This window comes from Mytilus trossulus, chromosome 1, assembly GCF_036588685.1.
Source record: "Mytilus trossulus isolate FHL-02 chromosome 1, PNRI_Mtr1.1.1.hap1, whole genome shotgun sequence".
In the NCBI taxonomy this organism is placed as follows: domain Eukaryota; kingdom Metazoa; phylum Mollusca; class Bivalvia; order Mytilida; family Mytilidae; genus Mytilus; species Mytilus trossulus.
The window spans coordinates 15,713,023-15,726,830 of NC_086373.1; the positions used below are offsets into that span (position 1 = coordinate 15,713,023).

Genomic DNA, 13,808 nt, shown 5'->3' on the forward strand with positions numbered 1-13,808 from the left:
AACATAACAGTTGTTATCCATTCGCTCTATTGAAGATTTTGTCATTTGCCTATGGAATTTCCGTTTAGAATTTTCCTAGGAGTTCAGTATTTTTGTTATTTTACTATTTCCTTTAACCAGCCTGAATTAAACCGGCCCCGGTCAATCTATCCACATGCTTGTAAAGAATGAATACATATTTAGTGGGTGGTTTTGATCAGACTGTCCTGACCGCACTATTTGGATTGTGCAGTGTGAAATTTATTTTTTTAATTCTAGACTTTGTCGTATTAAAGTATTAAAAGGTGGATGAAAGATACCAAAGGGACAGTTAAACTCATAAATCTAAAATAAACTGACAACGCCATGGCTAAAAATGAAAAAGACAAACAGACAAACAATAGTATACACATGACACAACATAGAAAACGAAAGAATAAACACACGATCCCCAGCAAAAACTAGGGGTGATATCATGTGCTCCGGAAGGGTAAGCAGATCCGGCTCCACATGTGGCACTCGTTGTGTTGCTTATCTGATAACAAATACGGTAAATAGTCTAATTCGGTAGGTCACATTCATGAAAGGGAAGGGGATTGTAGTTACGACGTGAGGAACATATCCGATATCATTTGTGAAACGGTTATTCCATATAACGGTCAACTAATTCGTGATGGCGTCCGTAAAATTTACGAAGGGATGATTTCAACTTCACCATTCAGAACTCTTGGTTTACCTTCCTTGTGAGCAGCAACCCTCTATCAAGAAAATCATGATAGGAAATGCAAGCACGGGAACATCGTGTTAATTGGGAGATCTATGTATATCCTGTATGCAGGTGCTGCTGGAATGTTGCTACTTAGAAATGGAAAGTTCACAATTGGAAAGCTGAAATCATCTCTTTTGTGGTAAAGTTTTGTTTTCAACTGACCATCATTGTCAATTTCTAGATGTAAGCCAAGGTATGAGGCCGACTCAACTGTATCTGTAGTATCCTTTATCTCTAGTTCGATGGGATAGATGCGTTCCACATAGCCACCAAATTTTGAATTATTTAGTGAAAGAACATCATCTATATAGCGGAAAGGAGGGTTAAATGATATTGCTAACTTCTTGTCTTTCTTCCTAAGAAGTTCCTGCATGAAGTCATCCTCATAATAATAAAGAAACAAGTCGTCAAGTAGAGGGGCACAGTTTGTTCCCATTTGAATGCCGACGGTCTGTTGAAAAACACGTCCTCCGAACGTAACAAATATGTTGTCAATCAAGAAATCAAGCATCTTGATAATATCACTTTCAGAGAATTTTTTGTTTGAATCAGAGTGATTTTTTACAAAGTAGGATTTATTCCTTCCTAAGACAAGATACATGTATCTACGTTGGCCATTCTTTTTTTATGAAGCAAAGCAATACCAATTCTTGTAATTTGTCTTTTAGTTTGGAATATGGAATAGTTGTGTAAAGAGTAGAAAAGACAAATGTTTTAATACTGTTACAAGATGAAAAAGAGTTTATGCATTTACTCTATTCATTTAATTATTTATTCTCTGTGACAATTTAATTGGACTATAATTTACAAACACTTATAATTTTCGGACACTTATTACTCTTTTAGTCTATTGTTATTTTTAATTTGTCATCTATTAATCTGTTTAATCCTTTAATTGGTTGTGCTTATATATACATGTATATTGTTATTGTTTGTAAGTTTCTTTACATTTAGTTTTAGTTACAATGGATATTGTGGAACAATTTTGTTATTTAGGAGTATTAATAAGATATAATTGTAAATTTCTTAATACACAGAAACATTGTGCAGAACAAGGTAGAAAAGCTATGTTCAGTATGAAAATAACTACATCATCATTATGTTTAAATGTATTTACAATGCTTAGTCTTTTTGATACTTATGTTAGTAGCATATTAATGTATGGGTGTGAAATATGGGGAGTACACAAATCTCCTATGATAGAAAAGGTCCATTTGGACTACTGCAAAATGTTATTGGGGGTCAAAAGAACGACCTCAAATGTGATGGTCTATTATGAATTAGGTAGATTTCCACTGCAGTATGAGCGTAATTATAGAATGCTTAAGTTTTGGTTCAAAATTTTAAATAGTGACAATTGTATATTAAGGTCTTGTTATAAAGAACTTGTGTTAAATTGTTCAAAATGTATGAATTGGGCAACATATGTAAAAAGATTGATATATAGTCTTGGTATGAATAATTTGTGGGATAATCAGTGGTTGTTAAATGTAGACAGCTCATATTTGCCTTTGATAAGACAGCGTTTGTTTGATCAAGCTAACCAAGAGTTACAATTTTTATTAGATTCTTCTTCAAAGTGTAGATTATATAAGTATGTTGTAACAAATGTAGTTTTGCAATTTTATTTACAGAAATGCATTCCTGTACTTTTTCGTAAATGTATAACAAGAATTCGTTTGTCTTCACATAATCTTTGTATTGAAACTGGACGTTATGTTGGTACTAATAGAAATGAAAGAAATTGTATTTTTTGTGATTTAGGGGTAATAGAGGATGAATTTCATTTTATTCTTCAATGTAGAAGATATACTGATTTGCGAAAAAAATATATAAAAAAATATTACTGGTCTAGGCCATCAACTTTTAAATTAATAGAATTATTATCTGGTGAAAACACAAAACAGCTTTGTAACTTGGGAAAGTATATACATTTCTCTTTTAAATTTAGAAACAGTTTATTGTAATAAAAGATAGTTTGTATTGATGAAACTTCTGACGTCATCTATTGTTTATTATGCGTATTGTTTATATTGTTTGTAATATGCCATATGTATACATTGTACATGTAATTGATTATACTGATGAGCCGTAAGGCTCAAAGTTAATAAAGAATTTGAATTTGAATTTGAAGTTTGGAGTTTGTTTTTCGGTCTTGCTGAAATAAAAGTTTAAGGAGCGAAATCTTCCTGCTTAATTTTCATTTAGCCGGAACGACATTTTACCCGGCCATAAAAAAAAATCATTAATATGCTTGGCGTATTCTAACATCCAACATGACTGAGATCCGAATATATCGTGCCGTTTTCGCCTGTCAAAGAATACACATACTTCAAAAAGAGGACAACTTAATACGAAGTGGCTAGAGTTTTATCTTGTAATCAAAATAAACTATCTACATTAATGTATGAAGATTTACTTGGTGGTGTAAAGAACAGATTGGGGACTGAACAGATCTCTAGTTGTGTCAACTGTAGTGTGGGCAGTAACCGAGATAGTTAGTGTTGATAGTTAGTTTCATTGGATTATAGTATAAGGGTAATAAATGGTAATTTATATGTATCATTTGTGCTAAAAAAAAATGTATACATATAAATGTGTGGCTACTGTTTGGCTTTTACTGTAAATGGTATGAGAACAAAACATAGGATTGCTGCACTATTTTGTAAAGCATGTCTAGTCTAGCGTATAGTCTCTTTTCTTGTGATGTTGGCCAGCTGAACGTGTTATAATCCATTCCTGCAAGGAATTATGTATTTGAATATACAATTCCTTGATATCGTATACATTCTTGATTTTGGGATGTATACCATGTTACAAACAGTTCTGCTTTGAACCATATCAATGTTTGTTGTAGGTTCGACTGCATAATCATGAGTAAGCCGGGGTCCTAAATATTGAACATATAAACCAGCATATTTTAGTTTTGGTCTAATCTGAGACATATGGAATATAATAGCGATAGATTATCTGACTTTAAATTGTTTTTTTTTTTAAAGTTACGGTGATTTGTCATGATGATCGGTTATAACCATCAAGGATGTCACGGTATAGTTAGACTACAAATCCTTGGAACCAGGTATATTAAGTTTGCGTCTTCGCGTTTTCCCGTCACAGCCAGTTTGCTTGTCATATTTAATAAGTCAAAACAATTTACAACATAGCTTCAACTGTTTTGAATCTCGAAATCACAGACATGTAACACATGTTTACTATGTCTCTGATGAAACTGAAACAGAACAAAAACTTTTCTAGCCTTACTCGTGCAGTGAAAACTTTAGAATTTTTTTAATATTTTTTTCTTTTATTTCTTAAACATTTTTTATGCAATGGACATCTAATAACACTTCATTCAGCCATTCCTAATTTTTATATTCCGCTGTTCCGTCGTTTTCACTGTTTCGTGACTTTTTTTTTATTTAAAACTATTTCTTAACTTCATACAAACCGCGGGGAAATCGTTTATCTCCCTTGTATTCATTCATTCAAATCGAGGTCAAATTCAGCATGGATGTTCGAACTGGCAACTGAAAGCGTTATTAGAAACCAAATATGAAGAAGTTTTTCGGGAAACTTGGAAAGAAAAAAGGTGAACCTGGAAGACCAACACCGCCACCATCTCCAAATCTGTCAAATCTTGGGGCAATTGGAGCTGCTGGAGGATTTTATGTTGGTTATGAAGTGAGAGAAAAGGACTTGCCAAAGCTTCACAAAGCTGTTTGGAATGACGATTTAGTAAAAGTAAAGTCCTTAGTTAAGAAGGACGTGAACGGTTTAGATAAGGAAAACAGGTAATTGCACCATTGTTATATAATGCATATTGTGATCAGCTGTCAGTGTGCGAGACGTCCCCATTCCAAACATTGTTGGTCAGCCATCCATGCAGAATCAAAACAAAACATGACAAGACACGATGTTTTCGCGTTAAATGTCACTCGGTGATCTATTGATATTTATTTCATTCTCATATTGTTTTTTTTTTATTATTAATCAACATATTATCTTCTTACATCAGTAATTAAGAATTGTAAAACAAATAGTTGAAGGCAACCCATATACCTGTTATTGTGTACAATGTACGGTGCAGTCCGATGTATCCGCGCACCTAAGACTTATGACTTCACTTCATTCAACTGATAAAACCAATAATTGGATAATTTTGTGTGAACACATTCATAACATACTTTTATTTCATAAAATCTTCTGTTTGAATGGTTTCATCCTTTAGATTTTGTGTAATGTGTGTCCAAAATTAGGAAAACCCCTGTTCTGAGAGTTCCTCCAATGTCTGGTGATTTCACGCATGTCTTCCAAAAATAGCTTATTTGAAATAAAGGAAAGATTTTATACTACGAAATATAGCTGAGATTGTACCAAACACACTTCCAAGGATGCAGAGCAAAAAATATTTCAATCTGATAATAATTTGACTTAAATAAAACAAAAATAATCTGATGATGTAATTTTTTTAATGGAAATTGACCAAATATGGTAAATCACGGGATTGCAGTTATTAATTAATTCTTGAACTTATCAATTTTATTCTTTTTTATCTCTTCGGAAGGCTAAAACAATAACAAGAACGATTTTGTATGTGTTACTGTGTTGATAGGACGAAATCAGCTAATGCGCGATATCACGGGCCGCGCGGACACCGGGGACTCCACTGTACATGTACACATTTCAAATTTGATAAAAATTAAAAATATTTTTTAAACATGGAAAATTAAAATTTTCTTGTAGAATAATTATTAAAATTTATTTAGCAAACTTTTTAACCCGTTGACATCAATAATTTCCTCTTAAAGTTCTTTATTCTTTTCCAAATAAACCACTACATCCTTTAACTTATAGCTATTGAACAATGTATACACAGAGTAATAGTCACTTTGTGTGATATCAAAACTAACCTGTTTTTGGTAACGAGCATTGCATGATACTTTGAGGACTACAGTATAAGTAAGGCAGTTATTGCAACAGCTTTCAAACATTCATTTGTATACAGTTGAAAATATAACAACAGGTTTCTTAAAATGTGTTGGACTACCGTAAGTACTCACTTATAAGTTTGATGTTTTCGGAGTAAATTTCAGAATCCAGAGATTGGTATCGACTTGACTTATAAGCGAGATCCAGAGACCAGAGGAAAAATCCAAGCCAAATAAAAATTAATATCTACATGTAAATAATCAAAATTTGCAAATTTTCAGCATTAATTAAAAATGCAGCTGAAATTCCCAAAATTCGACTTTTTGGCCCATAATTGTAGTGTTTGAATCAAAATTGCAAAAACAGCAAAATTTGAAAATTTGAATGAGGCTGTACGTATACAAATTCCATACATTGAAACTATGCCCATTCCAAGTGTTTTGTACATTAAACGACATTATATGTCAAAAAAGTATACATGTACTAGTCTGGCTTCATGCTTCCATATTCTCTCTATAAAAATCTTCCCTTATTACAAATTCTCGTAAATTCTGTACATTTCTGATATTTTGATACGGTTTTAAACAAATAAGCGCCATGTAAACACTTTCAACTGGGTATTAAACAAAGAAAGATAACTCATGTTTGCACAGTTTGTAATGTTTTGAGCGGGAAATGTAAAAGAGGTCTTCCAATCCCAGTAAAACGGGACTCATTGCTAGCTGTCTGAATAGTGAATCATGGTTAACTGAGATTCGGCAGTGAAAGGGTTAATGAAAAAACAACCAAAATGACTAAAATTAGCAAAGAATTTCATCTAGAGGCACATGCACTAACAGGTTCAGAATAGACTGTGATATCCATCATAGTACTTGAACATGTATACTTCTACATGTCAATGTAAAATGTAGATGGTCCTAATTCTACATCTTTATCTTTTTTAAATTTCAGAACACCTTTACATCTTGCCTGTGTGAAAGGTAATAAACCAGTTGTCCAGGAATTATTGGAGTGGCATGCAAAACCAAATATTGGAGATAATGAAGGCAAAACTCCTCTTCTTAAGGTACATGTATGGCATAAAATATCTTTTGTCATGTTTGTAAATTAACAAAAATATGTATATCAAATAATAAAAATTGTGTAATTGTTATTATCGTCTACCCACTGAATTGCAGTCATTGGCAGTGCATGAAGTCGAAATTTATCAAAATTGTTTCCTGCACACACAAAAAATGTACAATTTGAAACTAAAGAGGTGTTGCCAATGCAACAAACATCTACCAGGAGTAGAATACTAGTATCTGGATTTAAGCAATTCTATGTCACCTAATTGCCTTTCACAATGAGAAAAAATCATACTGTATAGGTGGAATGCTTTCATAATTCCTGTCTGTCTAAAAACTAGTAACTCATTTAAGTGCAAATGTAGTTGACAACTACAATGAACTACAATGTAGGATGAGCCAAAGAAGTGTTGATGCCAGAGTTAAAATGTACAAAAAGTCTTACACATACTGTGTACAATGAATGTATATACATGTACATGTACACATTTTACATGGCAGAACAGTTGTACTGAATTTAATTACAGATAAAGTAATGATAATATCAACTAGAGAAAAAACTTTTATAATGCCATACTGTGCATACAATGTGTCTAGACTTAGTTTTATTATTACAAGATTGCTGATAGATATTAAAGGCAGTTCAATGAGTCCCTTTTTTTTTTACATTTTAGTATTTTCAATGCCATATGTACCCAGTATGAATATTGAAACATTCTATCTGCCTAATCTGGGCCTTATATTTGCCTTATTCATATATACAGGGTACATATAAAACAAAAAAGTGGTATGATTGCAAATGAGCAAATTATAATTATCCGCCATAGTACAAAGTAATAAACATTTGCAGGATCCAGTAGTGAGCAAAACCTTTTCGGTATATAGTCAGCTATAAAAAGACAGCAAAATATGGAACGTTAAGAAAAAGAAAATGAATAGCCTTTATCTAAGGAAATAACACCAAATAATAGACAATGTTGTGAGACAACAACTAACAGTAACCACTGAATAATAAGCTCATGGCTATGTCTTGTGCATATGAATATAAATGATAATGTGGTATGATTGCCTATGAGACAACTATTAACCAGAGACCAAATGACATAGAAGCTAACTGTAGGTCACCATTTGTTTTGATGTCAGCTAGCTAGGTGTTCCTGATCAAAATCATTTTGACAATTCGAAATGAAAGTGGCATCTACATGTATTACTATATTTATCAAAATCGTATATTGGACATGAACATTTGAACTGCCTTCTTTCCCATCCTTTCCCATGTAAAACAGTTATTACTATTTGTTACATTTTCTAATATACATGTAATAAGCTACAGAAAAAGAGGGATATTCATGGTTTTTCTTTCTTTTTAAGATTGTTAATTATAAACTCATATTTATATAAGGTAAAGATGTTTTTAATAAATCTAAGAGGTATTTAAATGGAATTTCAAGTGCTCTTTATTATCAGTACAGATCCATATTTTTTAAATGCCTGTTGTTTACTTAGATTTATTACTTTTATCAATTGATAGAAATCTGTCAGACTAGTAATGAAAACTGTACATTTTTGGGGTAATATCCTTCATATATTGATTAAAGAATTTAGGTTACTGTTAAAAAAATGAAGACCCAAGATCATGAATTGATATTAATCAAAATATACAGATATTGTTTTATTCTCTTTAAACAAATGAAAATGACACTTGATAATGAAAATTTAAAAAATCAGTTTAGAAAGATATTTATTTAGTGTATTGCTTGTACAAGTTGGAATGTTGCAAATCTTGTATTTGGATGTTTATATGATTTAGATATGAACAGAAGGTGATTTTCAGTGTATGTCAATGAGATCCCAACCGAATGACAAAACCATGATTTTTTTTCCTGACACCTAGTAGGGGGATTGAGAATTTACACTGCTTGTGTATGGCCTAGTATGGCTAGTAATGAAATTTGTTTAAAGAGTTATATAATACTAGTATATAAGGACAAACAAAATACTCTGTGTGATCCAAAATAAAATATATATTGATCATTAATGGACAAATATTTGCTTCCTTATTCTTTTGTCAATTATATCAATAATTAATGAATGAACAGTTGGTCTGAATTCCCAATGAATTGGCTGTATCTGTTTACCTGGGACACTTCAAAATAAGTTATTGAAATATTTGTGAAGATAAATCCTTTCACAACTTATACTGATATATAACATGTGAATGGTAGTCCTATTAAATCCTCTTTTCTTAATCAGTACCACAAAAGCGTTTCTCTTATCATTGCCAACATTTAGCATGTGAATTATCATTGGGGTATTAAAGTATTAAGTAAATGTACTTTATAAGGGATTATGTAAGATATGTGATATGCAATGTAAAGAGCCTTAGAATATATGAGAAATGTAAATCTTGTCTTCAAGATAGATTCTGTCTTTTGACTGCAACAGTTGCATAATTGCCATTTTCTTGATTTTGGGCATAATAATTATTTCCATGCCATATCGTTCTTTAGATGTCCCAAGATAAAGTCAAAATATTGTTTGTTTTTATTTAGTTTTGAAATTAATTAAATTTTATTGACAATCCATAAAGTTGTAGCATAGATGTATTACATCTATGTTTGTAGTATTTAAATGGATTGAAATATAAACTAATGGGTCAAGTTAAATTACAGATTAACATGGTTATATAAAATATTTCTGAATATATATATATTTTGCAATTGATTAAAAGCAAATACTAGTATTGTTACTTGATATTTAAGTAAAGCTTTTTATTTGCTTTAGTTCTTCTTGAATTAATGACCACTAAATCAATTAGGGATAGGTATTAAGGTGTATTTGATCACATGATATTATATAGAGCAATAGATAGAAAAAAGGGGGATGAATTTAAACACTCCTTTGTGCCAGAATTAAGAATTAACCTCTAATCTAGGCTACTACCAAACCTATTTATATAGTAGTAAAATGAATTGAATGATTATTTATAATGACCACTGACCCACCATTTGAAATTACAGGTGAAATAAGATCTTAAAAGAAGGAAATTAAAAAGATGCTCATTGTTTTCCTGAAGACAAATTATCTTTAAAAACTTAATTTATAAATTAAAATATTTTAAAACTGAACTCATGATATGTGCACATAGTGATCACATCCACATCTAGAAAATGGGTGTTTTGTATTACATGAAGAGATACATGAAGGATAATGTATGCTCCACTTAAGGGCATTTTGCTTTTTTGGCCTGTTCATTTGTCCATTCGTTCGTCCATTTGTGTATTGTCTGTCCTACTTCAGGTTAAAGTTTTTGGTCAAGGTAGTTTTTGATGAAGTTGAAGTTCAATCAACTTGAAACTTAGTACACATGTTCCCTATGCTATGATCTTTCTCATTTTAATGCCAAATTAGAGTTTTGATCCCTAATTTCATGGACCACTGAACATAGAAAATGGTAGTGTGAGTGGGACATCCATGTGCTATGGACAAATTGACAAGTTGAAATGAAACTTTTTGTATAATCTGTACTTATGCTATTTGCACTTTTATTTAGGCTGTTGAATGTAAGAAAGAAGATTGTGTCATGTTATTACTACAACACACTGCTGATGTTGACACACGAGACAGACTCGGAGATACTGCTGTACATGTTGCTGTTAAAAATAGTTTTACCAATATTTTACGTCTCCTGATTAAAAGTGGAGCAGACATCAATATCAAAAATAAGGTTAGTTGTACTTTTGGTAATGTTATACATATCTTTATTTGACAAGTTCCAGCTTGGTTATGATTTAAAAAAAACAAAACATAGGAGGTAATAACTATTGGCCACCGTACAAGTACAGCTTTCAACAATGATCCAAACCCATACCATACAGTGGACTATCAGAAGCCCTGAAATGACAAATGTAAAACAATTTAAAAAAAAAGTCCAAAATTTATGTACAAAACAATAAAAGATATACAAATGTATAATATTTTCTGTAATGCCATGTTTTATGTTGTAGAATGGTTTTGCTCCTTTGCATCTTGCTGTGAAGAATAAGAAAGATGAAGTGACAAAGATATTGTTACAAAACAGAGCTGACTTTGATGTCATGGATGCTGATGGGAGGTAAGGAAATGCATGGATTTTATGTCACGATTTTGGTTACTTTTTATCTCGACTGCATGAGGGGCTGACACGCTTTTGGGATGTGGGAGATTGGGGTTAATGAAAGTGGGATCTTGTTATAAGAATGAAATAATGTTAGGGAAGTATGGAAAATGAACGTAATAGTTCGGGGAGTGGACTAACCCAACTTTATTATGCTTTAAAAAAAGTTGTATTAACAACCAAAGATTCAAACAGATCTTGGCTGATTGTAATCAGAGGCAATATTTAAGAAATATATTACAAATGTTTATAATTGAAGATAACATGGTAAAACTACATTTAAATTATTTGAAATATTGATTTAAGTGGATGCTGATTTTTTTAAGCAAATGCTTCATTTTTTTCAGGACCCCATTGATGTATGCTTGTTATGAAGGGGCAATCACTCAGGTGAAAGATTTGATAACAGTTGGTGCAGACACCCAAATTAAAGATACAAAAGGTATTTAGACTTGTTTTGATTTTTTTTTATCATAATCAGCTTTAAAATGAGTCAATGATACTTCGAATATATTTTTTTTAAATTTGTCCCTTGACAAGATATTAGAAAGAAGTTAAGGTGCTTTTATGTGCCTCACCAAGAATAATTTTAAAAATATATTGGAAGATTTAAAATAAGTATTGGATTTGATTTTAAATTGAAACATACAAAAAACCCAGACAACTTTGACATCAGTCCTTTCACAAACAGGCAATCTTAAATCTTAAAAGCGAATTCAGGATTTCTTATTCTTGATTCCAGGATTCAATGCTGAAGATATAGCCAATCAGAAGGGTCAGCACGCCTGTTCTCATCTGCTGATAGAACATAACAACAAACAGTCAGGTAGTGTGGCCAGTACACCAAGGATGCCATCCATATCAAGTAGAACTACCACCCCTAGACAGGAGAATAATAGTGATTTAATGTTTGGGTTGCCTGCTACAAATATGGCAAATGGTAAGTAAATAATTATTTCATCAGTATGGCAAGCTTTTCTGGGAATACAAGTTTAGCATTATGACATACAAACATTATGATAGCTAAAAAAAGGAGACAGGCACTCACTTTCCTTTAAAAAAAAGAAAATACAGAAAATATTCAAATGTACACAGTGAGTAAATTATTGCCAATATTTGTAATATATAAGACATTAGAGTTGGTTTCACACAAATATTAATAAGGTTTATCCTAAGTCGTGAAAAATTCACTATACTTAAAATCAATCATAACAGTTGTATTTCCTTTGTGAAACGGACTCCTGGTATTTAGTTATGAAATTAACAGATCCTAAAATATATCAAACATTGCAGGGGGGAATCAAGACTGATACATATTTTAATGAACAGATCTTGCATTCTGATTAGGTTCATAGTGATTTTAATTGGTTTTACTACTTATATATAAGTAAATAATACATATTTGAAAATTGTAGATTATGACTCTGATGAAGATGGCACTTTTAGTAAAAGTGCTGGAGATGACTCTTGGAAATCTGACGCTGACATGAGTCTTAGTCTACATGGAAAGGTGAGAACACTTACATGTGTAAGCATGTCTCAATTATGTTAATAATGTATAACTTCATAAATACAAATGGTTATATAGATGTGAAGAGACATTTGAGTGACTTTAAGTTATATGTAGTTAACAAGGGGATATATATGAATTTATAAAAACATAAAATTATTTATTTGAATAAAGTTATTATGACTGGTCGCAAACATGACATATGTGATTACACTATCAATGGTCATACATGTATATGAATAGTTTACTGGCCAGTAATTTGGTTTGTTCTATAATGACATCATAGAATTGTCATAACAGTACTAGTAATGTCACTGTTTTCAGGAGTCATAAAGATTTTTGTACCTTTTAACATTATAGTACATTTGAATTTCACCTGAAAAAGAATGAAAATAGATTCAAAAGTAGAATCATAAATGAAAATTTTGCGTAATATTTCAGTACATTATATCTTAACTAATGGTTTTAATTTATTAATTTCTGATAGAGAACAGGAGGTTTCAAACTACCTTCACCTACTTTAGTAAGTTACCTTGTGTTGTCTGAACTCATTGTGCAATATGTTGTGACATGTATTGATAGGATCATTTTGGCGTTTTGCATTTGCGCCGATCTGCATTTCATTTGCGCAGATTTTTTCTTTCATTTGCGCTGATTTTTGTTTTCATTTGCGCCGATTTTATTACAGGTAAATTACAGGTGAATAGATATAAGAAAATGTGATATGAGTGTCAATGAGAGAACTCTCCATCCAAGTCATGTTATTTTTCATTTATCATTATAGACCTCTTCCATTTGCCAATTGTACAAATGTGTTGAATTGTCAATCACATCATGTATATAACTGTTGTCCTCTGCTCACCACTGGAAGGTGGAAAAAGGCCTACAAGATACATCTCCTGACTTTTTTCCTTGTTGACCGTATCTGTAGTTCTTTAGCATCTGTCTTTCGGACATCTGCCACATGGTTATGCCCGATCTGTGTTTGACAATAGAATCCGTGGTAAATCTGGCTTTACGAGATTTTATGGTACATAAGTAAGATATGTAGTTATGTTTCAGAACACTGACCTTCTGATATGTATGGCCCTCGATGATTAAAGAATTAACTCCTCGGTCCGTTTCAGTGTGCAATATGTCCTTTAAGTTACAACGAAGTTACAGTACAATATGAATCAAAATTAACTTATACATGGATGAAAAACAATTATAACCATATTTTACCAATGGTATAGCACAGACTGTACATGTACAAGTTTTATCTTACCTGTAAATCTAATAAGAAGCAAATATAAAATCGGCGCAAATGAAAAAATGAAATCGGCGCAAATGAAAGAATGAAAATTTTCAAAATCGGCGCAAATGTCATACATACGATCATTTAACTTCCATGTATAG

General features: G+C 31.7%; 1 protein-coding gene across 18 annotated transcripts in view; it reads left to right on the plus strand.

The window, feature by feature from the left end:
• Positions 1 to 4,232: 4,232 nt before the first annotated feature.
• LOC134716418 (ankyrin repeat domain-containing protein 26-like) overlaps positions 4,233 to 13,808 on the plus strand; it is a 69,298-nt gene continuing 59,722 nt past the window's right edge. For 16 of the 18 annotated variants that reach the window (XM_063579417.1, XM_063579430.1, XM_063579493.1 and 13 more), the window contains exons 1-8: positions 4,233 to 4,539; positions 6,629 to 6,743; positions 10,298 to 10,471; positions 10,752 to 10,858; positions 11,248 to 11,342; positions 11,643 to 11,840; positions 12,316 to 12,410; positions 12,898 to 12,933. In XM_063579417.1, the coding sequence (XP_063435487.1) occupies positions 4,301 to 4,539; positions 6,629 to 6,743; positions 10,298 to 10,471; positions 10,752 to 10,858; positions 11,248 to 11,342; positions 11,643 to 11,840; positions 12,316 to 12,410; positions 12,898 to 12,933 (1,059 nt within the window). In that variant the 5' untranslated portion in view covers positions 4,233 to 4,300. The remainder of the gene's footprint in view (positions 4,540 to 6,628; positions 6,744 to 10,297; positions 10,472 to 10,751; positions 10,859 to 11,247; positions 11,343 to 11,642; positions 11,841 to 12,315; positions 12,411 to 12,897; positions 12,934 to 13,808) is intronic. The other 2 variants (XM_063579459.1, XM_063579487.1) reach the window with 1 other exon arrangement.